General features: G+C 45.8%; 3 protein-coding genes across 12 annotated transcripts in view; 1 reads left to right on the forward strand and 2 right to left on the reverse strand.

The window, feature by feature from the left end:
* The window catches only part of NASP (nuclear autoantigenic sperm protein), a 33,437-nt gene extending 22,152 nt beyond the window's left edge, over positions 1-11,285 (forward strand). For 2 of the 4 annotated variants that reach the window (XM_058552242.1, XM_058552240.1), the window contains 11 exons: positions 129-238; positions 945-1,943; positions 6,610-6,692; positions 7,081-7,166; positions 7,282-7,355; positions 7,694-7,882; positions 7,997-8,163; positions 8,883-8,939; positions 9,030-9,107; positions 9,781-9,909; positions 10,391-11,285. In XM_058552242.1, the coding sequence (XP_058408225.1) occupies positions 129-238; positions 945-1,943; positions 6,610-6,692; positions 7,081-7,166; positions 7,282-7,355; positions 7,694-7,882; positions 7,997-8,163; positions 8,883-8,939; positions 9,030-9,107; positions 9,781-9,909; positions 10,391-10,471 (2,053 nt within the window). In that variant the 3' untranslated portion in view covers positions 10,472-11,285. The remainder of the gene's footprint in view (positions 1-128; positions 239-944; positions 1,944-6,609; positions 6,693-7,080; positions 7,167-7,281; positions 7,356-7,693; positions 7,883-7,996; positions 8,164-8,882; positions 8,940-9,029; positions 9,108-9,780; positions 9,910-10,390) is intronic. The other 2 variants (XM_058552241.1, XM_058552243.1) reach the window with 2 other exon arrangements.
* Positions 11,286-12,559: 1,274 nt separating this feature from the next.
* On the reverse strand, positions 12,560-18,932 carry CCDC17 (coiled-coil domain containing 17). Of its 4 annotated transcripts, XM_058552246.1 has the most exons (13): positions 16,655-18,932; positions 16,497-16,571; positions 16,159-16,381; positions 15,899-16,061; positions 15,609-15,692; positions 15,400-15,518; positions 15,012-15,128; positions 14,624-14,772; positions 14,422-14,519; positions 14,057-14,260; positions 13,680-13,890; positions 13,497-13,607; positions 12,560-13,208 (listed from the first exon to the last, which is right to left on the reverse strand). In XM_058552246.1, the coding sequence occupies exons 1-13, from the start codon at positions 16,826-16,828 to the stop codon at positions 13,050-13,052; spliced, it is 1,887 nt and encodes a 628-aa protein (XP_058408229.1). In that variant the 5' UTR covers positions 16,829-18,932; the 3' UTR covers positions 12,560-13,049. The 4 variants fall into 4 exon arrangements, with proteins under 4 accessions (XP_058408229.1, XP_058408231.1, XP_058408228.1 ...); XM_058552248.1 differs by lacking the exon at positions 13,497-13,607; XM_058552245.1 differs by having other exon boundaries at positions 13,497-13,890.
* A 302-nt stretch (positions 18,933-19,234) lies between these two features.
* GPBP1L1 (GC-rich promoter binding protein 1 like 1) overlaps positions 19,235-25,972 on the reverse strand; it is a 67,450-nt gene continuing 60,712 nt past the window's right edge. For 3 of the 4 annotated variants that reach the window (XM_058552273.1, XM_058552272.1, XM_058552274.1), the window contains 5 exons: positions 24,230-24,370; positions 23,626-23,784; positions 22,532-22,656; positions 21,501-21,603; positions 19,235-20,138 (listed from right to left, as the gene is read on the reverse strand). In XM_058552273.1, coding sequence (XP_058408256.1) covers positions 19,986-20,138; positions 21,501-21,603; positions 22,532-22,656; positions 23,626-23,784; positions 24,230-24,370 — 681 coding nt within the window. In that variant the 3' untranslated portion in view covers positions 19,235-19,985. Of the gene's footprint in view, positions 20,139-21,500; positions 21,604-22,526; positions 22,657-23,625; positions 23,785-24,229; positions 24,371-25,972 lie in introns of those variants that run through there. The other variant, XM_058552275.1, reaches the window with a different exon arrangement.

Consider the following 25,972-nt stretch of genomic DNA (forward strand, 5'->3'; position numbering starts at 1 on the left):
TGTAGTTTCCATTTTCTGCATGTGCTTACTCTTCTGTTGTTTTTATAACATAGGACTACAGTTTCTTACAAAAATTGTTAGGTTCTAACCGTCATACCTTTGGTGCTTTTCTCCTTTTGTTCTTCTAGAATGGAGAATGGTGTGTTGGGAAATGCTCTGGAAGGTGTGCATGTGGAAGAGGAGGAAGGAGAAAAAACAGAAGACGAATCGCTGGTGGAAAATAATGATAACATAGATGGTATGTAGAGTTGCATGTGACATTTAAGAGATGCGACATATATTTCTTATGTACAAGTGATGGAAGTAGGCCTCTCCCTATCCCAGATGGTCTCTCCTAAAATGCCAGGGGTGACACCTGCATCTGGTGGAGACTGCAGTGGAGGTAGCTGATTACTGAAACTGACAGTGGGTTTTTGTAAGAGGATAACTTAATTTCCCAAATAAATCTGGCTTTATTTAAATTGATGTTTTAAATGTTATAACAACCTTAAATATTTTTATGATGCAAATTTTTAAAAGTCTGTGCAGCTCATTTATTTTAATAGCAATGCTTTTGGAGCCCTTTTACATTTTTTGTGTCTAAGAAAATTAAATGTTAATTTCTAAACTGCGTTTGGCCACTAGAGTTTTACATATCAGAAGGAGGTCTATAATGTTGAGAGGAGAATGTAAAGCTTGGCATCTCTAACCTAACTGATAGTCAGAATGCTCAAGTAAAACGATATGTAATTTAAGGAGCTTGGGTTTCTTTTGCAATAAGTTGCTCTGCTGTCTGGGACTTTTCCCTTTGCTTTTCTCAAGGGTCCAGATAATTTTTAGGCCATCTGCTAAAACTTAAGCCAGGCTGTTTGAGAGTTTAAAGGGAATGTATTTTTAGTTTCCATTTATGCCTTTATCATTAAACTCGAAGACATGTTTATGCTTCATGTTCTTTAACCATGTAGAGGAAGCAAGGGAAGAGTTGAGAGAACAGGTTTATGACGCCATGGGAGAAAAAGAAGCCAAAAAAATAGAAGACAAGTCTCTGGTAGAGCCTGAAACGGAGAAAGAACAGGAGACTGAAACGGAGAAGAGTGGAAGAGAAGATATGGATGTAAGTGAGCCTGCAGAGGAACTACAGGAAAAAGTTGAATCAACTCCAGATCAGTTAACTGAAACCACTAAAGAAGCAAAAGCAGCAGCAGCACCAGAAGGACTAAATGAAGCTGGGGTCACTTCTGGGAAGCCAGAACAGGAAGCACCAGATGCTGAGGGAGGAAAATCAGGTTCTGGAGCTGACATCCAAGAAGAGGACACAGAAAAAGGAGGTCAAGAGAAGCAGGGAGAAATAATTGAGAACGTAGAGGAGGAGCCAAAAGAAGCTTCAGAGGAGCAGCCTATTGTGACTCTAGAAAAGCAGTGCACTGCAGCGGAGGTAGAAGCAGAGCCTGTAGATCCAATAGCCAAGCCAGTGGATGTGGGTGGGGATGAGCCAAAGGAGCAGGTAGCTGCCTCTGAAAATGAGCCAGGAAAGGCTGTTCTTGAGCAGCTGGTAGGGCAAGAAGTGCCTCCTGCTGAAGAGTCACCAGAGGTGACAACAGAGGCTGCAGAAGCTGGATCAGAAGTCTCTGAGAAGCCTGGGCAGGAGGCCACAGTTCTCCCTAAGGATGGTGCAGTCAATGGACTGTCAGCTGCAGGAGATCAGACTCCTGTTGAACCACAGACTAATGCAGAAGGACCAAAAGAAACAAAAGAGGGCTCAGGACTAGAGGAGACAGTCAGGGTAGAGTTGCTTCCTAGCCAGGAGGAGACTAAGCTGTTTATGCAAGAGTCTGAGGCAGCTGGAGATGGGGTTGAGACCAAAGTAGCCCAGCGGGCTACTAAGAAATCCCCTGAAGACAAAGTTAAGATAGCTGCTAAGGAAGAAACACAGGAGAAAGAAGAACAGATGAAAGAGGGTGAAGGTAACTGGGATATTCAAGAGCTACAGTGGGTGGAGTACATTCTGCATTTGACTCACTAATCCTGGGTAAAAGTCAGCCTTCCATTCAGGATTTTCCGTCTGCCTTTGGATTAGGAAAGGGCTAAATGAAAATGGGGGTAGTTTAAGAAAGTTGTGATAAGTTGAGAAGTTAAATGAAAAGCAAGTCATCTTTAGCTGGCTTATAAACTAACGCTTTTACTAACTGCAAAATAGGCCTTCTCTGTGATTTCTGAGACTTGGCTAGCTGTCAGTAACTTGTTGCACCATACTAGCCAATAAAGGTGGCTGGGCGGTGGGGTAGGTAGGGAAATAGTGGGCTAGGCCGGCAGAGAATGCTGAATGGATGTTCACTTGCATGCCTCTGGATTTTTTTTTACTTACTGTTCACATGCTTCCTTTTCTCTGCTTTAAGAAGCAGGATTAGAGCAGTAGAATCCACTGAATTGGTACACTTAAGCAGGCATGCCACTTAAATGAAGGCAGTTAACCCTTGAATGTCCTATCACCACAACGAAAGAATTCTGGTGACTCTCTTTACTTTTAGTCTTTAGGAAGTGTTTAGAGGCTTATTCACATTAGTTAAATTAGCCCACTCCAAAAGATAACAAAACTTAACCATTAGCCCTCTTGCTGCTTTCCTCCCCTCCATTTCATGCTTGCTTTGGCTGCTAAACTGGTTTTTGTTACGCTATAAAGTGTGGATGCTTTGTATAGGATTATTGGTCTAATTGTGATTCAATTTCATCAAGATGTATAAGCCTCTAATTAGTAATTACATAATTGGCACGTCTGACTTGAGTTGTACTATCATTTGAGGATTCTACTGTCTATAAGGTTCATCTAACATTGATATTAATAACAACAGGTATATTTCAGTTAATTGTTATTACTTAATATAATTGCCAGACTACTTAAGAGTTCTCTTAAGTTTTAGATTTTCAAAGACCCATTATCAGTATTTGCAGCTCATTCTGGTAGAAACTTCCTTCTACCTATGTGCAGGTCCCTGCACTCCAGCCAGCACAGACATGGTAACCAAAAGTGAATTGGCTAAATAGTAGCACCACTGGGCTGCTTATTGGGGCTTTAGGAGTTCTTTATGGAAAAAGCACAGAAGTGAATTTCTCAAGTTTTTAAAAAACTCCATGTCTTGATCTTTAATGATAGTGAGCAAAGATAGTAAAAAGCTCTGCTGGCTCTCTTAAGTTGGATTTTGAATAATAAGCTACAGTAGAGTTGTCATTTCTCCACAGTTTGTTCAAAAACTGTTAAATTGGGTCACAAGTAACATTGTTAGAGCTCTCTCACATACATTAATACTATGTAGTAGGTAGTGTAGTATTATTCCAGTTATAGCAATGAAGAAATTGGAGCTTAGGAGTTTTGTGACTTGTTCGGGGTCAGATAGTAAGTTCATAGTACTGGGATCCAAACCTAGATCTGACTTAAATGTATCGTTCTTCCCAAGCTACCTCACACTGAGCAAGGCAACTTTTTTTTATCTCCTCCCTTAACCTACCTCTTACCAGAAATTTCTTGGTCACTCTTTTTTTTAAATTACGTATAGAAGCCCTAGGAGTTGTCAGTTGAATTTTTTTAGTGTGTGCGCCAGGTGCTCTTCTACTTACTTATAAAGAAGTTGCAGTTTTCCGTATTTTACGGATGAAGAAATGGCAGAAAGAGGTTAAGTAGTTTGCCTTAGTCACATAGCCAGTAAGGGGTGGGGGATGGGGGGTTTACCCAGACTGTCTGGCTTTAGGGCCCAGGCTCTTCCTTTCAGGGCTTTATCACTCTTTCTGTGGCAACACCCACTAGCCTGCAGGAATCTTGCTAGTGGTTTCCCTTGACAACCCATTTCCTACCACCTCTTGGGCTGTCCATATTCCTTACAAAGATAATTGGTCTGTTCTTTTCTTTTTTTCTTTTTTTTTTGTGAGGAAGCTCGGCCCTGAGCTAACATCTGCCAATCCTCCTCTTTTTGCTGAGGAAGACTGGCCCTAGGCTAACATCCATGCCCATCTTCCTCCACTTTATATGGGACGCCGCCATAGCATGGCTTGCCAAGCAGTGTGTCGGTGCCCGCCCAGGATCTGAACCGGCGAACCCCGAGCCGCTGCAGCGGAGCACGCACGCTTAACCGCTTGCGCCACCAGGCCGGCCCCTGGTCTGTTCTTTTCTAATTGTCATGCTACATGAGACTGGTAAGTAAAAAAAATTTCAAAATTTTAGGCATGAAGCTTGGCCACGCTCAGATTATACGGGTCAATCTCTAGTGGTTACCTGACTTGATCCTGTGGGAGTGCTGGAATAAGCAGAGAATCAGAAGACTGCCTTTACTTTGCCTTTAAGAATCATTCTTCTTGAAGGCTGGCCTGGTGGCTTAGTGGTTAAGTTTACGCGCTCTGCTTTGGCGCCCTGGGGTTCTCGGGTTTGAATCCTGGGCACAGACCTGCGCACCACTCATCAAGCCATGCTGTGGCAGCATCCCACATACAAAATAGAGGAAGATGGGCACAGCTGTTAGCTCAGGATCAATCTTCCTTGTCAAAAAAAAAAATAAGAATCATTCTTCTTGTTTGTACTACTCTGTGCCCATGTTGTTTCGAAGAGGCTGTGAGATCAGAGAAATGGAATAAAGTAGTGTTACCCTTTCTCTGAAGAATGGTAATAGGCATACCACAAAGAAGATTCCATTTTCCGAGAAGCTTGGAAAATATTTTAACAGATCTCTTTACTGAGGATATCAGGGCATTCCCATTAATACCTGGGTACAGGTTACCAGCTTGGAAAGTATTGTTTTAAAGTAATGGCTTTCTCATTAACCTAGCTCCCTCTCCATCATTCCATGAAGGTAGTGCAGATTCCTTAAAAGAAACCAGTATTTTTCTCAGACCGTCATAAGAATTTTAGTTTAAAAATTTAATGTAAAACTCCAAATATTTAGATATTTTATGCCAAATTAGATGTCACCTTCTAGCATTCTTTTTTTTTTTTTTTTTTTTGGTGAGGAAGATCAGCTCTGAGCTAACATCCGATGCCAATCCTCCTCTTTTTTGCTGAGGAAGATTGGCCCTGGGCTAACATCCATGCCCATCTTCCTCTACTTTATATGGGACGCCGCCACAGCATGGCTTGCCAAGCAGTGCGTCGGTGTGTGCCTGGGATCTGAACCTGCGAACCCCTGGCTGCCGAGGTGGAGCACGTGCACTTAACCACTGTGCCATGGGGCTGGCTCTCTTCTAGCATTCTTGTATAAGTAGGAACAGATACCAGATAATTAAGGATGCAGAAAATAACCATTTTCTTAATTTTTCCTGCGAACTGGGAAGATAAAGTGTTTATTTTGGGGGTCTCTTATGAGAAATACATAGATTTACTTTACCTGTCTTGCATATTCTCCTGGACGATGGGCTTCATCGTCAGAGTCAGTAAAACCACCTATCTAGTCTAACATGAGGGAACTAAGTACACAAACCACTTAGAAATTTGGACGTGGAAAGATAATGGTGTGTGATGATGGGTATTTATATTTCAGAAGCACTAAATTACATGGTCAACAGGAGAAAAGTGAGTCACTTGATAAAACAGGGTTTGCTACAGAGGTTAATTAGCTTGTAACTTGTAACTGGTTCTTAGAGGAGGACTTTAGTTTGTCCTACTAATTTATAATATATAGGAATTTTCTGTGCCTGTTTCCATCCTGAAGCACTATTGCTAGAGAGAGAAAAGTCCTTTAAGCTGACTTCATGGCTTTAAGGCCTAATTGCCATATTTACATTCCCATAGTAGGTTGTTAGACAATATTTGAGCTCTTGTTTTGGAGTTAAAAATGCTTAATGAAAGATGGCAGAGGTAGGCACATTATACCCAATTCATGAATTATTTGTATCCCCAAAAGTCCATTTTAATCACTTGACATTCTGAACTTTAAGTGGTGTATGAAGCTATTTATTAGCAGCCTGTCCTTATAGGCAGTTGACTTGTGAGTGTATATCAATATGGTATCAGTATGGCTGCAAATTTTAACATGGTACTGGAGTAAAACAACTGGTTGTAGTAGTGCTGGTTCAAATTCTGTATATGCTAGAGCTGGCTGGAGTCTGTGGCATGCTCATTGGTGAGAGTTGGTAAGGGCTATGCTTTTCTCTCCACAGCTGTGTTGTGGGAAAGCTAGTCTCCTCGGGCATTCTTGCTCTGAATGGACTGGAGTAATTTAACTTTTGGTACTTTCTCAGCCTGTTAATAGTATCTGGCAAGTGGCTTAAAGACACCAAGAATGCTGGCTAAGGCCTCCGACTGCTTCTGGCTGAGCCAGATGGGAGCTTCTAGTGAATAAGAGGCAGTAGCTAATCTTTCTTGATCTGAATGATCCAGATTGACTTTTAGAAGAAAAATACTCGGCCTTTGATTGTTGAAGGTCTGAACCATAGACACTATAAGATTATACAATCTAAGTCTAGATTAGATTTGAATTAGACTGTAACCACTGGCTTTATATTTATATCCAGTTCAAATGTTAACTGACTTATCTTAGCATCTGGCCTGTCCTACCTCAGAATATAGATTATTTGACCGATGTTTATTGGAATTTGACTAGTCAGGAGATATCCTTAGTATTCTCAATACTGAGGAATTTTTGTTTGCAGAAACCGAAGGCTCAGAAGAAGAGGATAAAGAAAATGACAAGGCTGAAGAAGAAACACCAAATGATTCAGTTCTTGAAAACAAGGTAAATTACTATTTGTTCAGTATCGTCATCTGCTTTCTTATTGTAGGACTGTGGCTTACTAGTGTAGGCGTGGTTGTTATAGACAGGTATTTCTTGGTTGGGGATTGGGGACCCTTTATTTATGCCTAGAGTAGACAGATCATTTGATCCTAACAGACAGGACCCAACATATCACTGACATAAGGGGATGACTTGGGATAGGAACTTTGTAGGGACCCGTTCTGTAGGTTTTAGGGAGAAAGTCCAAAGTTTGAATCCTATATCAGGGTGTTGTTTTTTTTTTTTTTTTTCAAGCCATACTAAATTATACATTTAGATTTGTAAAATGATTTGTAAAGATGCCTGCCATGTATTTCTGCCTAATACCAATGATTTGGATATACTTTAGTCTCTTCAAGAAAATGAAGAGGAGGAGATTGGGAACCTAGAGCTTGCCTGGGATATGTTGGATTTAGCAAAGATCATTTTTAAAAGGTAAGACTCTTGGTTCCTCTAGGCTCAGGGTGGGAGCTTGGTGGTTGAAAATAGAAAGCAGTTAGAGGTTGGACAAATGCTGTTATGGTTTTCTGATCACCTTTCCTTCTTCTAGGCAAGAAACAAAAGAAGCTCAGCTTTATGCGGCACAGGCACATCTTAAACTTGGAGAAGTTAGTGTTGAATCTGGTAATACATTTTCCATCTTACTCTCCTTACCTCCCACCCCCAATTCTTCCTCTAATTCCTTAAAATCCAGCTTGACTGATCATAAGTTGTAGACAGTTGGCTCTAAAAGGACAGTAGGTTTGGGTTCTCTACACTCCCTAGAACAATGAACAATCTCACTGAAATTCTTTCAGTAGATTTTCTTAGTTTTGAAATTTTTTATAGTCAAGGGTCCTGGAGATGGCTACATAGAAAAATGAAATGTAAAATAGGGGAGCATTCCTACAGAATGGTCTGAAATTCAAAAGTACTATGTATTAATGCTGTCCATTGCTTGCTCTTCTTTTTTTTTTTATTAGAGAATTATGTCCAAGCTGTGGAGGAGTTCCAGGCTTGCCTAAACCTGCAAGAGCAGTACTTGGAAGCCCATGACCGTCTTCTTGCCGAGACCCACTACCAGCTGGGCTTGGCCTATGGGTACAACTCTCAGTATGATGAGGCAGTGGCACAGTTCAGCAAATCTATTGAAGTCATTGAGAAGAGAATGGGTGAGTGACCATCAGCTGTTTTCAAGATCTTGGTGGATCCAGTAATTGACAAGGTAAAAAAGGTGGATCCTTTTGTGGTAGCTATTACTGATCACTTCAGCCTGTTCTTTGTAGCTGTACTAAATGAGCAGATGAAGGAGGCTGAAGGATCACCTACCGAATACCAGAAAGAGATTGAGGAGCTGAAGGAACTGCTACCTGAAATTAGAGAGAAGATAGAAGATGCAAAGGAGTCTCAGCATAGTGGGAATGTAGCTGAATTGGCTCTGAAAGCAACTCTGGTTGGTTTGGTTTCATTTTAAAGTTTTGATAATAGCATGTTTGATATTGTTGAAGGTACCATGGTATTAGTGTTCCATTTGCTAGAAATCTTAGTCATGACTTGATTTCCAGGGAGTTGGTCATCAGAGGGAATGTGAGGACTCATTTAATTATTCTTATCAAATAGTATAATGCTTAAGAGAATATACTCTGGAGCCAGACTGTGTGGGTTTGCATTCTATCTCTGCTGCTTACTGTGTGTGACAATGGGTATGTTATTTAACATTTCTTGGCCTTAGCTGACTCATCTGTAAAATGGGGATAATACTACCTGTATGTTAAAATACTTGTGACAGTACAAGACAAATAATATTTGCCTAACAAATGTAAGCTGTTATTTCCATCTCTGAGAACTCCTCTGTATAGATTAGTGAGGTATTGAAGGCTTTTAACCCCAGATTTCCTGGCTCTGCTTTTGGCTGCTGTAATGTCAGGGAGCTTTGTACCCTGCTGATGATGACATGGTATGGAGGGTTTAGTTTCGTATCTACACTCTGCCTATGCCTGGGTGGGGGGTGGGGGGTGCAAGTAGAGGGGGTGGATAATGTTGCTACTATATGGAGGTCACTAGTATTTGAGGTCTTAATCAGCTGCTTGGATGGTGGGTACCTGTTGTAGGACTCCGGGTCGCCTGGCGGGTTCTATCCTGGGACCCACTTGGGTTTGTCATCTCTCACAGGTGGAGAGCTCTACTTCAGGTTTCATGCCAAGTGGAGGAGGCTCTTCAGTCTCCATGGTGCGTATTTAGGTGATTTTTGCTTCACTTAGTATTAGGCTTCAGTGTTTGTTTCATACACATTGCTAACAAAAGCTTCCTTTTTGCCAGATTGCCAGTAGAAAGCCGACAGATGGTGCTTCCTCATCAAATTGTGTGACTGATATTTCCCATCTTGTCAGAAAGAAGGTAAATCTGCATGCAGTCAGTTCTTTTCTATCTTCCCAGTCTGCATTTTTTTTTCTCCAAATGATACATGAGGAATACCTTTCCTATAAACAGTCCTAATACTTGGTGCAATAAGACATTCATTTTGCAAAGGTGAGGATTTGTGAGTGAAGATAGTTTCACTTGAATACCTCTTCTCGCAGAACTCTCCTCTCAGGAAAGCTGCTGTGGAGGATTGGTCAGATCAGCCCACTGGAGGAAGCTGGCAGTTTTCTTTGATAGTAGTTTAGTCATTCAGCCGCAGACATGCTGATACTTAAACTCCTGTGAGTCTGCCTTCTGCCTGTGGTTGCAGTAGTTTTTTTATCTCTTGTGGGGAGTGGGAACTCCTGCTTTGTTTCCTGTCTCAAATGCAGGAATTCAAACCTGTGTTGGACTATTCAGATCTACTTCTCACCCCCACCCCACCCTTCCATTCAAGAGGCTGAATTGGTATGTTGGGGCAGACCAGTTTGTTCTGCAGAGTACAGGTTGGCACCTGCATCACGTGGCTAGGGAGAGACCCTTAGAACTACGAATCCTGGTGTTCAGGATCTTTGCACGATGGCTGAGAGGAATTGTTAAGGAATTGTTTTGCAGTTGTCCTTTTAAAAACATTAAGCATATTGTGAAGCCTTCACAATTATATCTTTAGAGGAAACCAGAGGAAGAGAGCCCCCGGAAAGATGATGCAAAGAAAGCCAAACAAGAGCCGGAAGTGAATGGAGGCAGTGGGGATGCTGTCTCCAGTGGAAATGAAGTTTCGGAAAACATGGAGGAGGAGGTGGGCAGTTAAGCAGGGCTTGGACTTTTGCCTCATTTCCTCTTGTTCTCAGGGCCTGGGGAAACCAGTCCTCCCAAGTGCATGTTCCCTACCTTGAGCCTGTTTGGATTGCTTGAGTGCAACCCTCATAAAAACAATGATTGTGCAGGAAACAGTTATGGTTATGGACTAATGGAGCCTATGCACATACCACAGACCCCCTGCTAATGCACGTATAAGGAGGCACTCGATTGGCAAGACCGTGGGGTCACTTCTGCTTTCTCCTTTCCCTGTAACATCTGAACAATGGCTCTGTCAGCTCTGTTACAGAGAGTTTAGGAAATGGCTTACGCTTTGTGGTCATTGCCCTGTTAGTGTAGAGAGTGAAGCAGAGTTTGGGGATTCTGTGTTTACTTCCTCTGACTGAGGCCTGCTCAGTTGTAAAAGATAGAATGGCTTAAACTAGGGTCACTTATGCCCAGGCTCCCTGTTTATCTTCCAGGCTGAGAATCAGGCTGAAAGCCAGGCAGCAGTGGAGGGGACAGTGGAGGCCGGAGCTACAGTGGAAAGCACTGCATGTTAAGAGAGGGAGCAGAGCCTTCCTTCTGAGGGAAAGTGTTTTTGTATATAATGTATTTTTTCACTTTTGGGGATTCTTTTTGTATAACTTCAATAAAGATTGTAAGCAAAGGTTGAGGCTTTGATGATTTTTTTCTTAAATTTTGGCTGAATCTGTGCCTTGGAGCACTCTGGGTTTTATATAGTGGCCAAAGGTACTTTTTTTTCCCCTTTCTCTGTTGACCTCTGTGTTGGAAGTTCTAATCCAAATTCCTGTCTGTCTAATGTGGAGGTGATCAAGTCAAGTTTGGCTGTGGGCACATTGTCTTCCAATGGTGCTATAGTTTTTCCATTTTAAATACTTGATTGAACCCAGCCGTCTTGCAAACCTGCAGTGGTGCTGTCCCTGGATGGGGGCTACAAAAATAAGACTTGGTGAAGATCTTGCTCTTTGGTGCTGATACTGTTGATGGACTTTGATTGTGAGCTGGTAACAGTCTCTCAGGCAGGCCTTGGGTGGTACCCGTCTTTTATCCACTTAGTTTCCAGCTTGGGCCATAATCCTGTCCTGGTAAAAGAGCTAAAGAAAGCTTCAGGGCGGGTGGTGATCCTTGAGGAGAACTGGTTTGCGAATTGTACAGAATTGAGTTTTCTGGTTTGAAAGTGGCTAAAGGACTGACTGATGGACACTTTGGATGTGATTGGAAGAATATGTGGGGAGGCTGGCTGGTTAAGTTATATTTGTTATTTTCTGTACAGAAAGGTTGAAATATATCAACGCTTGGAATTGTTACCCATCCCCAGTTTTGACTTCTCAAATAAAGATGCTAATAAAAGGCTCCTAGTCTGGACTTGTGTTTAAAGATCTTATAGCAGGATTCCGTAAAGATCTTATAGCAGGATTCCGAGGTGTCTGGAATATCTCAGCTTGGGATATGGGGTTGAAAGGCGGAAACTTGCCCAGCAGTTCTGGATGCCCAGTCCAAAGGTGCTGGTGCTCAGGGCACTGGCACTAAAGCTATCCCTTTGGGCCCTCAATGATGTCCAGGGTTCAGGGCTAGTGTGAGACCCTGATTGAGCTGCCTCTGACCTGACCCTTAGTTTAAGAACCTGCTATGCACCAGGGCCGGCCCTGTGGCTTAGCGGTTAAGTGCTCGCGCTCTGCTGCTGGCGGCCCGGGTTCGGATCCCGGGCGCGCACCGACACACCACTTCTCCGGCTATGCTGAGGCCGCGTCCCACATACAGCAACTAGAAGGATGTGCAGCTGCGACATACAACTATGTACTGGGGCTTTGAGGGGAAAAAAATAAATAAATAAAATCTTAAAAAAAAAAAAAAAGAACCTGCTATGCAGCAGGCACTGTTTGGATCTGAATTCTATTTTTATTTTTATTTTTTTGGTGAGGAAGATCAGCCCTGAGCTAACATCTGCCAATCCTCCTCTCTTTGCTGAGGAAGACTGGCCCTGCACTAACATCCATGCCCATCTTCCTCCACTTTATATGGGACGCTGCCACAGTAGGGCTTGACGAGCGGTGCGTTGTTGCGCGCCCGGGATCCGAACCTGCAAACCCCTGGCTGCCACAGCAGAACGCGCGCACGTTTAACCGCTTGCGCCACCAGGCCGTCCCCTTGGATCTGGATTCTAAATGGTGCCTGCCCTATGTTACCTAAAGAGATTTAATAATTCTGACACCCACAGGGCTGCTTTGCTGCACTGGACAGACAGTAGATTAGACCCTGCTGTTTGAACATCCAATGCCAGAGGCAGAGGGAGCTCTGCTGACCCCCAAGTCAACCCCATTTTTCACAGTTTATATTTGTTTCTCTGAATAAATACAAGAGAAAATGGTTGGAGTTTTTCTGGGCTGGTTACAGTAACGTGGCTGCAGAATCTTGGCTATGAACTTCCTTCCTGAAGATGCCCTTGTGTTACATGTTCCAAGTCCTGAGGCTTTCTTTTTGTCAGGCCAACACAGTCATGACATACTTGACTCCCAGGCCTTTGACCATGGGTTGACACTAGGGTTTGGGGCCAGGCGTAATATCAAATTTCAGCTAGAGTTCACATGAACACCTTCCCCCTTGCCCCCACCCCCACCCCCAGCTGACTTGGGAGGAACATTATTGGGTTGGGGCCCTGTCTTTGAATCTGTACATACATAAGGCTTCTTGGAGGATGTCCTTGAGAAGCCTGGAGGCTTCCTGAGAAAGCTTGGATTTGAATGAAGAAATGTGGCAAATAAGATTGGCTTCAGCAAAAAAACAGGTGGGAATGAGTTTATCAAGTTCCTTTAGCTGGAATTAGAGTTGCCCCTAGTAATCGTTCAAAGAACTTCCTATATACCAGGCAGTATTACAAATACCTGACATTTAATCCTCACATCAATCTGTTTACAAAAGAAAAACAAGGAAAGGCCAAGCACTTGTGGAAGGTGGTAAAGCTGCGGTTGGAGCTCGTAGTTTGTGCTCATATCTGCTATTTGCCTCTGGACCCTCTGTCAGAACATGGAGTAGTAAAGGGGCAGGTTTGGGAAGAGAACTCAATCTAGGCCCTAGTCCTGTGCATGTTAAGCTACTCATACCCACATTCTCCAGGACTCAGAAAGCCAGTGGGGGTGGGTCAAAGCCATGAGGGCCCAAACCCTCATCTCTCTCCTTGACTCTGCTACTGAGGGGCTCTTCTGCAGGAGGAGGGGGGTCAACAAAGCCAGCTCTTGGGGCAAGGGAGTTGGCTTCCAGTGAAGATGAGCTGGACACCTGTGGCACAGGGAGAAGGCAGATCTTTAGCAAAGGGTTTATGTAGAGGTTAACAAACAGCACAGGTTCGGGAATCAGACTACCTTAGAGTCTTGACTACTAATTGTGAACCAAGTTAGCCTCGTGTGCTCATTTCCTTATCTGTTTACGTAGTACCTAGCTAACAGGATGTGTGAGGGTCACAGGAGTTAATCCACAGGGAGCATTTGGTAGTGACTTGACACAGGGGTCAGCAAAGGCTGGCTATTAACCACACTGTGATGTCCCTAGTTCTAGTTGGGCCCTCACCGGAGGTGGGTACTGGTACTTGTGGGCACTTGCTGGATTGATCTCTGCCAGTGTCTGGACACCTGCATCTCTTGCATTCACCAGCCGCAGAAAGAGCTCAGCCTGACCTACCTGGGGAGAGGTGAAATGGTACTGCATCTGGACCCTGGAGGAGTAGAGCCAGTCCCCGTCCTCCACACTCACCTGGGGAATACCATTTAGCTGCCCAAGGCTAAGGCTGGAGTCCAGAGGAAGGGCTCGAAGTGGGAGACGCCAGTGGCCACTTAGCACCCTCTGATCCCGGTCAAATAGCACCAGTGAGGCCCAGGCCTTTGGCTGCGGTGCCTTAGCCCATGCCAGCCCCTGTGAGGCATGTAGCTCACAGACCAAGGATACTGATGGTGAGGGTGGTAGTCTAAAACAACCAAAAATGTGTCAGAAGCCAGAACTGGCTGTACTCTCTTCCTAGGATTTGGCCCTCAGAGCCAGCGGCTATGTATATACATAGAAAACTTAGAAGAATGAAGGACAAGCCTCAATTGTGGCAAAGAGCCCCAAAGTTATAATCCCCATCTACTGACCTGGGTACAGGCTGCCTGCTGGCAAGGATGGCACAGTTGCCCATGGGCCCAGGAGCTGGAGGCGGGGGCAAGCAAAGGGCTGGGGGCAATGCTGTGGTCCCTCCTGTATTCTGTCCATCTCGGGCCAAACCAGTCATTAGTTGCACCCAAATCCAAGAAGCTTCAAGGCCCCGCAGAAAGTCATAGAAAATGACCAGGCCAGCTCTGGGGAACACAGATCTCAGTGGACACCTACACACACAGCCCAATTCCTCATCTCCCCAACCCCCAGCCAGTTCCCCAACCCTAGCTGGCCCTGGTGGGCCTCCTTAACCAGTGGTAGTGACCAAGTCACAGAGGATGTCAAAGGATGAAGCAGGCCTCACCCTGGGTCATAGGGTGCAGGGCCCAGAAGGTCAGATCTGGGCAGGAGGAAGTGTGGATCCAGGCCCAGGTTCCTGGTCGTGGTTCCAGAAAGCTGTGGCTGGGCAGAGGGGGAGGGGTTGAAAACTCCAGACAGCCTCCTAGGTGCTTATGCTCCCCCAACTGCAGACAGAGCTGCCCCTGCCCCCACCCCTGGGTCCTCACAGACTTCTCGGCGCGACCCAAAAATAGGCCGCCTGTGGAGAGTGGAAGCCGTGGCAGAGGGGGAGCCACCGGTGGCAGGAGGCGTGGGGGATCTTCCCTCCTCCTCAGGCATGGGCTGGGATTGGCCACACGTCTCGGCTCCCGGGGCCCTAAGTGCAGAGGAAGAGTAGGGCACCCATGAGCAGGATGCAGCCAGTAGCTGGGCTGAGATACCCCTCCCCGGAGAGCCTAACACACACACACACACGGACACCTGGAGCTGCGCGTGGACAGAGGGACGAGGCACAAACACACGTCTTATTCTCCACGCACAGTCCCTCTAACCCCTTCCTCTGAGCCCGGCCTGCTGGGGAGGGCTACACGGGGTGGGAGTGGGGTGCTCACTGACCCCAGGGCGCTGGGCCTGCGCCCCTCTGCATCTGCAAAGCCAGGATTTCTGCCTCTAGGCGCCGGTTTTCGGCCTCCACTACTAGAAGCTCGCCGGATGGGGCACCTGCCCGTCTTCCTGCGATGAACAAGACTTACCTGTCACCTCTGACCTCTGGTGACCAGCTGGTCCGGCTCTGAGCAGGTCTCCAGCCTTAGGACTCTGGACAAGGCTGGACTTGTCATCTAACATTCTAGCCACAGCCACAAAGACCACCCAGGTTTTCTACCTGGGGGCTTTTGCTTAGGTGGTCCCCTGCCAAAGATGCCCTCCCTCCCTGCCCTTTTCTCCTCCCAGGTCCAAGACCACCGCTTCCGAGAGGCCTTTCTTGTTGGGCCCTCTTGTTTACCCCTGCGGGCCCGCGACCGCTGAAGCTCCAGAGCTGACGCCTCCACTTGCAACTGCCATATCTGGCCCAGAACGCCGGGGTCCCGGCCCCCGCCTCGAATGTAGGCCTCACGCAGGGCCCTAGGGAGTAGGGGACAAGAAGGCAGCAGTGTCTTTCTAGAACTGATCAGCGCTTCGCCCTCATGCCCGTCCCCGGGCCCCAGACCTCACCCGATCTCGGCAGCCAGAGTCCCTGGGTTGGCCTGTAGCACCGGACAACAGAATTCTGCCTCTCGCAAGGAGTTCAGCCCGGTCCTGGGGTCGGGAGCGACCCGGGCGTAGAAGTCACTGATGCAGACCTGGCCTCCAGCAGCCCCGCCCCTTCCCGACCTCAGGGGAGCGACCCTCCAGCAGGTCCTGACCGACACCTCGTGCGTCCCGCCCCTCGCCGAACCCGCCCCTCGTGCCGTCCCCACGCCTATTCCGTGGCGCTCCGGGATCCCGCCCGCGGGCTCACCCACCCGGGCTCGGGTAGTAGCTGCTGAACGTGCGCCCCTAACTCCTCTAGAGCTCCCCGCGTTCGCCCGGCCTCTGTCCGGAGGTCTCGAAGCTCCCGCTCCAGGCCAGACAGGCGTGACATCCCGCCCCGGGTCCGGGCCAAACCTTGGAGGCGCCGGCTCAGTTCTGCGGGGGTAAGGGGCCAAGTGAGAACCGGTCTGAGCAACCTCATGCCAAGGGGCGAGGGCCGGGGCGGGCCCGTAGTCCCCACCTTTCCCCTTACCCTCGTCGCGTCGCGCCAGAGCCCGGCTCTGTGCCTCCGTCTCAGCCACGCGCCTGGCGTGAGTCCCGTGCAGCGCCCGCAGCCGCTCGCCTGGGCTCCCAGCAGCCTCGGAGGTGGGGCCCTGAGTCGGCGCCTCTGAACGCCTCCAGGGCCCCTCTGACCCCCTGGGGACCTCTGTTATCTTGGGTCGCATTTCCTGCAGGTACAGCCGCAGCCGCAGCACCTGGAGGTAACGGTAACCCGCCATCTCTAGAGGTGTTGGGGTAATCTGACCCTTGCGTGATCTGTAGACTTGGAGAGCATGCTCAGTTTCGAGCCTCTGGGGAAAGCCGGTGTACCTCCTCTGTTAGCCTCTTGAGAGCCGGCTTGCTGGCCTCCTGGTCTGGGAGGCCCTGGTGTTCTTGTGGCACAACCTGGGGACAAGGTGTGGGGTGAGGAATCCTGAGGGTCAGGGTCGCTTGAATACACACCCATGGCCATGGAGGAGGCCCCTTACCGCGGGGGGCCGTGGTTCAGTAGCTATTGAGGGCTGTGCTCCAGGTGTCACCTCCCGGGTCAAACGGCCAATGCAGAAGCGCTGAGTGTGGGTGGCCAACAGGGCCCAGGAGCGGAAAACCATGTCACAGGACCCACAGGGCAGGAGCCCTGGCTCCCCAATGTGAGAGGCCATGGGATGGGACCCCTTCCCTGACACAGCCAAGACCTGCAGAAGACAGGAGAGAGGGCAGGGGAAAGGGAGAGGAGGATGAAACAGACAGAAAGCCAGAGGCAGAGAGGAAAGGCCAGGTTTATTGGGTCTACAAGATCGAGTTTATGTTTGGGGAGGAGACTTAGCTCCCTGGGCAGCAACTACAGGTCTGGGCAGGTCTGAAGAATGGGTGGGGAAGACTTGGTCACCTTTGGGAGGGGCCCTTGGCTTGAAAAAATGTCACAAAGTCTGTTCCACCTCATTGCACGAGCATGGGCAAGTCTCTACCACACCTGGGTTTCTCTGCCTATTTGTTAATAAAACAAAGGGGATCAAACAGCTGCCTCCTAGACTAGCTGGGCCCGTATCACGTACTCCATCACTGGTCATTAAATAGCCTCTGGCAGGTAAGTATTATGTTCATTCTTGTTTTGCCCAAGTAGATGTAACCCGAGTTAGTGTCCTTCTCCATTCCAGGGAACACCTGGCAGGGGAGGCCGTCTTCCCTTTTCAGCATTCTGCCTGGAAACCATGTCTTTTCCCTAGACTGAAAAGCTCTTCCTTGCACTGCGCCTCTCTGGAAGCAACCACAGCTTTTGCATAACAAAGTCACACTGAGGTTAGTGGTCTCTCTTTAACTCCTGTTCCCTGATTCCTGTTTTTTCGGCTGTAGAGGAAGGATAATAAGCACAGCCCAAGGAATGAAAGTTCTGGGAGAACATAATGAATCCATCAGAAGAGGGAATCAAATACAGAAAGGCACCCCTTCACTTGAGACTGGCCAGGGGCGAGGCAGGCCCTTTCCTGCTGGCCAAATCTCCCCACCACCTCCCTAAAGATATGCACCCACCAGAGGCAGGAGCTCTGAGCTAGGCTCATGTTTCTAAACAAGCCAGGGACTTCCAATATCGACCACCCTTCCCCTCCCACTGGTATGTAAGGCCAAAGTACCACTAGCAGCAGGTTATAACGTGTTTCCAAGTATGTGCTCTCAGTCTGGCTTAATTCCAAGTGAGAAAAAGGGTACATTTGAGAAATTTGTTCAGAGAAAGCTAGTAAGTGGCAAAGCCCAAGGCCAAACAGGTGCCATATCTCTATCTCAACCTACTTTTCATTTCCAGTTTAATACTTTTGCAATTTGGTTTATTTTATAGTATTTCATTGATTCTAAAATGCACATTTCTTAACAACACTGAAATCAGGATTCACAATTAATGGAGTGTCATAATTTAACAGGAAAGTTTTCTTTTTTTCTTGGTGAGGAAGATTAGCCCTGAGCTAACATCTGTTGCCAATCCTCCTCTTTTTGCTGAGGAAGATTGGCCTTGGGCTAACATCCGTGCCCATCTTCCTCTACTTTATATGTGGGACTCCTGCCACACTATGGCTCCATGAGCAGTGTGTAAGTCTGTGCCCGGGAGCCAAACCTGCGAACCCCATGCTGCCGAAGCAGAGCACGAGAACTTAACTACTACGCCAACAGGCCAGCCCCCAATTTTTTCTTCTTAGTACATAAAATGATGTCTTAAAATATATTGAATGAAATATGAGTTATGGTTCTTACTGGTCTATCTCAACCGCCATTTCCACAGTTTGCACATGGACTGCTTGTACCACGAGCAGGAGAGACTATAACACAGTGTGGCAGATAGGGTCTCTGCCTTCCTAGCCTTTAGAATCTAATCTAGCAAATGTCATACTGGTTCCTCTGCCTCTAGCCTCTATCCCTCTGGAACCCACACTACAAGTCAGTTATCTTTCTAAGATGCAATCAGGCTTGTTCAACTCCTCTGGCTTGTCTCCCATTAGAGTATGATCTTGGAACTCTACATCCATTAGAGACTACGTCTCGTAGCGATGGACAGAGTGCTAGTGTCAGTAAATACCTCTTGTTTCATTTAACTTCTACTTGTCCATCAGATCTTGGCCTAAGGTTTCATTTTTAATGTGTTTATTCTCTTCCCTACAGGGCTGGGCACTCCTTGTATCCCCAGAGTCTTGCACAATGCCTGAGACACACAAGAGCTTGGGAAGTATTTGCTGAATGAAGAACCCTGTCTCCTCCACTGGTCACCCAGCCAGCACTGGCTCCAACCCTACCCCCCTAAGTTCTTACTTAGCAGGAAAACTGAGGCACAGACCTTCCTTAAAATATGCACATTGGTAAACACACCGGCAGCGAAAAACAGTTGCGGGAAGGAAACTTGGGTTTCTGGTTTTATTACTGGTAATTTATTGCACAGGCTTTTCTGCATCGAAAAAGTATCTGCTATAAGGATAAACAAGTGTGTCTGAATTCAGATTTCCCTCAGACTTCTAAAAGCATTTCCCCTAAAAAAAGAATTCACTCATCTAATTTTAAAGAAAATATATTCTTACACAAGACAATCCAAACTGATGCAAAATATTTATTCCAAGTTAGTTATTTTATGCAGTAGTTTCCCCTCAACAGACTTGTGATAACCACATCTTTTAAATCTGTAAATAATGTTATCAAAATAATCTTAATCTTTGAAATCTCACAAAAATTTATATTTTACAATCCACCCTGAATATCAAGGCTGCAAGAATAACACAACATTTCCTATATCCAAATATTTTACAGCTGTACCCAAAAAGGAAAAAAAAAAGAAAACCACATATGCTTGGTTAAGGGCTAACGTTACCCGAGCAGCCAAAAAGAAAATAAAATATCCAAATTATTAGCATTAATTTAATACAATTATAACTTCAATAGTCACTTTGTCATTGACAATGATTGCTTGAGCACAGGGGTGAGTGCCCCAAGGGCTGGTAGTAGGAGCTGTTGCTGCAGACCCGTGTCTCCTCCACTCTGCACGGCCAGTTCCTACCTGTGCATCGCCCCTTATATACTGTGTGTGTGTGTATGTGTGTGTGTTTATTTTAAAAATCTTTCCCACCACACAAACTTCTCTCTATTAAGCAGATAACAGGGAAGAACAACAACAACAAAAGCTAAACAAGCCAATCGCTCTCTCTTTGGGATATGATTACTTCCCTTGTGCATGAAGTATTCAATAACAACATAAGAAAAGGAAAAGAACGAATTCTTCTGTATACTTCCTAAACACACAAGCTGAGTTTACTGGGTCAGATTTAACTGTAAGCATTTATATGCCTACTTCCAAGCATCGTCATCTGATGTTTCACTGCTACTGGTTTCCGTGTCTGAGTCCTCAAACTCTGCTTTACAAGTGCTTCTCCAAGGGGAGAACAGGCTGGAACCACGGCTCTGTAAGAAGCCATTCTTCCCAAAGCCATTTCTTCTCAGCTGTGGTTAGCAAGGGAAAGAAAGAAAAAAGAAACTATCAATAACTACACTGGCCCATGGGACCTGGGCAAGGCCAGGCCTCAATTTGATTCTAGAATGTAGAGGGGGTGCCCTTCTAAGAGATCGAAGATTTCTTTAAATTATTTATTTATTCCCCCCTCCCAAAGCCCCAGTAGATAGTTGTATGTCATAGCTGCACATCCTTCTAGTCGCTGTATGTGGGACACGGCCTCAGCATGGCCAGACAAGCGGTGCATCGGTGCGCACCCGGGATCCAAACCCGGGCCGCCATCAGCGGAGCGCGCACACTCAACCGCTAAGCCACGGGGCCGGCCCCTCGAAGATTTCTTATAGCAGTGCTTTTCAAACTTTAATGTGCAAATGGATCATCTTAGGATCTTAAAAATGCAGATTCTGATTCAGTGTTCTGGGGTCGGGTTTGAGATTCCCTAGTTCTACAAATTCTCAGGTGATGTCAATGATCAGGGGAAGAGTTTTTTTTTGTGAGATCAGCCCTGTGCTAACATCTGCCAATCCTCCTCTTTTTTTTTTCTTTTTTTGCTGAGGAAGACTGGCCCTGGGCTAACATCCGTGCCCATCTTCCTCCCTTTATATGGGATGCCACCACAGCATGGCTTGACGAGCAGTGCGTCGGTGCGCACCCGGGATCCAAACCGGCGAACCCTGGGCCAACGCAGCGGAGCGCGTGCACTCAACTGCTTGTGCCACCAGGCCGGCCCCAGGGGAAGAGTTCTGAGTAGCGGTCTGTATGTCAGCCTGTACTTTCTCTTTATAGGACTTAACACAATTGTAATTTATGCTTTAAATACATATTAACAGAAGATAAGCTCCATGAGGTATGTAGAGACCCACTTGTCTTGTTCATTGCTGTAAACCCTAGCATCTGGCAGTGTTTTACTTAGAGAAAGAATCCAAGCATTTGTTAAATAAATTCAAATAGGCCATCTGACTTCTTGGCTCTGGCCCAAGTACCAGAGGAAAACCAGAGGGCTGGAGACAGAGGAGGGTGAGCCTGCTTCCCTAGAGACCAAGGGCTCAGCTCCTAACTCTGGAACACAGCCTTGTGATTCTGATAAGAGGTTAGAGCTTCCGGGAGGAAAGAACATACTACTTTCTGAAATCTGCTAACAACTGACGTGATTTTTGTATCCACCACTGAAGATCCCTATTGCCCTGGCAGAATGAGATCCTCCTCCATATTCCTCCTATGGCAACTTACTTTATATTTTCTTTTTCAATGTCCTTCTCTCATACTAAACTGGGGCTCCCAAAGGGCCACGACTGTCTTGACTCATCTCTCTCCTAGTTCTTAACTGTCTCCCGGAAAAGTTTATGACATACCTGCTCTGTCTTCATGTGGAACTCTCTGAGCTCATCCTCTGTGAGGGGGAGGCAATTCTCATCATTTTCAGGATACTCCTGCCATCCCATTGCTTTCAATAACCTGGTGGAGGCAGGTCAGGCAAAGAAAATATGACACCTTGAAATGTAAGTGGGAAGCCCACAACTTTCCATAGAAACCTTTCCTGCCCAGAGGAACGGTACCCACATGGATGTTAGAAAAGAAACTTGGTTTTTCTTTTCTCCTCACTGGAATAAGCTTTAATTATGGCTACTTAGGTGCTTGTAATTAAATGGGGGATCTCCACAGTTGAGAGCATAAGAGCTTGAGAGAAGAGACACTAGAAGCAGCAGAAAATAAGACAGCATAGACAGAAGAGCTGAACTGCAAAGCCCTCTCTGTCCCAGAGACAAAACAGAGGAAGAAATCTCACTTTCGTTTCTTGTGAGCAAATTAGCACACTCCACAAGTGCCTAAGTTCTCTTTCAATTTCATGGCATTGTGGACTCCTTCATAATCTTGTGATCTTGCTGACTCCTACAGCTCCTCTGGACGAGAGCCTCCTTTCAGAAAAGTACTGCCATACTGGGCAGGCCCCATCTGCCATCCTGTTGCCCAGACAGCTGGCTGCTCTGTGTTCAAGGCTCTCATTTAAGGAACAAGCTCCACACACGGGGGTCTCATGCCTCCCAAGGCTCCTCAAAGGGAGTCTTATGGTAACTGCTTACTTGGGCCAGAACAACAGTCTCAGGAAACAGGTTCCCCTCTCCCCTCTCCAACTGGAGCCATAAACTGAGGCTGAAACTAAACTACACAAAAGCCTTGGAGAGAAGAGTGTGAAAAAGCTGGCTGAGTTGATAAAGGAATGCCCAGTGGGCAACAGGCCAACCTGGGGCACACAGAGAATAAGTTATGGTGCTTGTGTGCACTTTTCTCTGTATGCCGGACTCAATCTGAGATGTCTTCGTAAGTATGTTTAAGCTCCTTGCAGGCCACACACACCAAGCCCTGTAATCCAATCCTCACTCACCTGTGTTCTGCTTCCAGAGAGTGTGAGAGGACTTCCCCTTCCTCCTCTATAGGGAGAGCAAGACCATTCTGATGACAGCCTTCCTCTCCATTTTCCTTTGGTTCAGGTGTGCTGTTGTCCTCCAACTGAAGTAAGGAAAAGAAGGACACACTTGCTTTAATGATCTTTTGGGGCAAGATAAGCAATCTACAAGACTAAGGAGTCCTAACCCAGGACAGTGCTTTCCAGAAGAAAACCTCAGCCCATACGTTTTCCCCCATTTAAAAATGAGGACTTGTTCACCTTGTTAAGATTTCCAAAGGATACCAACTGGCTACCATCTTAACTTCAGATCATGTCAACTGTGGCAGAAGCTACTAGATGCCTGTGCAATATCAATTCTCTTTTCTTCCGTACTGATTTGGACTAAGGAACTAATGCACTCAGCTTTAAAAAGTTCACTTTCCTAATCTCCCTTGCAGCTAGGAGTGGCCATCTGACAGCTGGCCAATGAAGTATATGTGGAAACTGCATGATGGGGCTTTTAAGAAAGCATTTTAATAAGGGGCAGACATCCCTTTTCACATTTTTGGCTCTCGGTCCTTTCCCCACCTAGAATGTGGACTGGAAGCCTAGAGGTGCATAACTATCCTAGTCCAAGGTGACCAAAAGTTACAAGTTCCCTGATAATACCAATGAGCTGCCATGACCTCTTGGACTGTGTGACCTCTAACCTTCCTGGTGCAGGATACAAAAAATTCTTGTTTGATAGTTCTGTTTGTCAGATTTTCTTATACTGCAACTAAATATACTACTAACTGACAAAAGCTTCTGTAATTTGTCAACTTCGACAGCAGTGACCAATTCAAGACTTACTGGCAGTGCTGCCCTGTTTAAGAACCCTGAGTCCCAAGGCCACTATCACCAAAATAAGCCCTAACTTGAAATCTGCTGAACAAAGGATTAAACTCACTTTACCACAGGCTCTTACTACTACAGACAAATCTCTGCACATTTAAAAAACTAGCCATATCTTTCGCCCTCAAGAAGAAAAAAAGCACATATATAACACAGGAAAACACCTAAGTTGCCCCAGAAAAACCCTATGTGCTTACCTCCTCCAGCTTGTCACAGTCTCTGTTCTCTGAGAAGTCTCCAATCCGGTCATCCTTCAGAGTCTTCAGGAACTCGCTCTTCCTGTCGGTAGTTCGGCGGGTCAACTTGGTCAGGCGAGAGCTGCTGATCTCAATTGGAGGAGTGGTGCTGGAGGGACTCTAGGCAGATACCACAAATAGGTTGCTCCTGACAGCAAAGAGCAAGAACTGGGATTCTCTGGGTTACTTTCACATGGTACTGATTTCCAAAATCTGGGAGCCTATTCACCATTCTGTCTTTTACCAAAAATAAACTATCCTTTTCATTTAAAGAGACTTCAGCTTTGCGGGGTTTTTACAGTTAAGACTGGATGGCTTATACAGACACTAGCATACTGCCAGTCCAACACAGAGCAACCTTGGTCTACCACAGAGCAACTACCCGACCTGGCTACTGCCCATCTTTGGATGCTAACAGGAATCGCCAGTAAAGAAATGAGTCTGAGCTAAGCACAGCTACAAAGGAAATGGAGTTGGAGCTGTACAAGTCACACGGTGTGTCTTAGTGTAAGTAAACGGGAAATGGCAACTTTAGAAAAGGCTTCCCAGCTTTATCCTCACTCACCTCTTTGGGAGAGCTTAAAACTGCGCCACCAGCCAGTACTACTGGTTTGGTTACAGAGATTGGACTGGTAAAAGCAGACTCCCGGCTAGAGGAAAGGGATCCTGATTTGTGTTCCATTCTGCTAGCTTTCCACGCACTGGGCTACATGGGAAGAAAGAAGAAATCAGTCAGAACAACATGAAGACAGAAGCTCAGCTTGTAAGATCATAAAGCAAAGAGTGAAATGGTTATGTGGGAACATGAGTTCCCAGAGCTTGCCTGTCTCAGCATGTTTGGGAGGTATGCAACCTCTTTCTGAGGTTAGGCACTTGACGGAAAAAGGCAGATAGGAACCAGAAGGGCTATAGGATACTAATCGGTATTTCTCAAAAAGAGAGCTCTAGTTCAATAAGCTGGGAGATGCTGGGGTGAATAAAGTTCAACAGATTTCTTTACTGTGCTATTTCTCAAAGCATTTAACTGTACATGTGATTCTGGGAGGCAGATATAATATACAGCATTTTCTAAACTTATTTGACCCCAAAATGTTTTCTTTTACAGTGTGTTTGTTAACCTCAGATGTACACCTGATACTCTTTAAAAAAAAAAAAAAAAGCACATCAGAAAAATGCTGTTTTCCTTCGATGGCAGGAACTTCAATGGCAGGAGGCTAGTTCCAGGCCAGGGTGGGCAATGCAGATGGCTGGACAATCCCGATTTAGTCCAGAGGCCCTTCTTTTGCTCAGCTTTGTGGGGTCTAGGCCCATTCTGTCATTCTGGCCCTGGCCCAACTGCAATAGCAGCACAGTGTAGCTGGAATACTCCAATTTTTTTTGAGTCAACCACACCGTTTCAGGAGAGTATGGAAGATGAGGTACATCAATGGAGTGAGGCTGAAGTAAGTGAAAAACATCCCTTTTCCCAGAATGAAACAATTAGAACCATGAGACTTTCAGGACAAAGGAAGGGTCAGAGTGAAAATAATTTCTTTCTCGGTATTAAAGAGGATACTATAGGCTTCAGGAGGGGAATTAACTGAGTATTTACCATGAACTGGATGCTTTTCATACTGTTTTACTTAATTCTTAACCCATTCAGGTATAATTATTATGTCAACTTTTTATAGAGAATGACACTAAGGTTAAGAAAGTCATGCAATTTGTTCAAGGTTACTCAGCCAGTATGTGAAACTGTACTTTCACAATGCCTCCAAAAAGAACAGACAAGCAGATACAAGATACAATGACCCGAATGGAATGGAGATTACTTTTTTTCTTGTACTGATGAAAATCTAAAGATGGCTGCTTATGTCAGGCTAACTATCCAAGATGATAGTTCCCCAGTGGCTTCCCAAGAGTTGAAGAGGGTCACCAGATGCCTTGCCTTTCTTTTAACACTGCCACCTCGGCAGAGAAACACTTGGGTTTCTGCCAGAACAGTATGAAAGGTTTAACAGACAGTGTTACATGCAACAGGATACCTACATCTCTGCCCAACTTTATTCCAACTTAATTTTAATTTTCAGTTAACTCAAACTCTATGGTATACAGCTTGGTTGCTCATGGAGTAAACCATTATGCCCCACATCCCCTTTTTATTAGAGGAATTATATATGTAGAAATCCATTAAAGTGAACCAAGATCAACCAGTTTTCTTTTTAAGATGTCGTTTCCTTTCCTTCAAACTCCAAATCAACCCCAATACTCTCCACCTCAGGTGATCTTGCCTTCTCCTACTGGAGTAAGTTGCAAGTCATTGGATCCA

This window comes from Diceros bicornis, chromosome 13 (genome assembly GCF_020826845.1).
Source record: "Diceros bicornis minor isolate mBicDic1 chromosome 13, mDicBic1.mat.cur, whole genome shotgun sequence".
NCBI classification, from domain to species: Eukaryota; Metazoa; Chordata; class Mammalia; order Perissodactyla; family Rhinocerotidae; genus Diceros; species Diceros bicornis.

Excerpts from the sequence above, each read along its gene's own strand:
- CCDC17 (XM_058552245.1), bottom strand. The coding sequence starts at position 16,828 with ATGGCCTCTCACATTGGGGAGCCAGGGCTCCTGCCCTGTGGGTCCTGT. Across the intron at positions 16,572-16,654 it reads CTGAACCACGGCCCCCCGCG|GTTGTGCCACAAGAACACCA; the intron begins GTAAGGGGCCTC and ends CCTTGTCCCCAG. Across the intron at positions 14,773-15,011 it reads CGCAGGCCCAGCGCCCTGGG|GGCCCCGGGAGCCGAGACGT; the intron begins GTCAGTGAGCAC and ends CTCTGCACTTAG.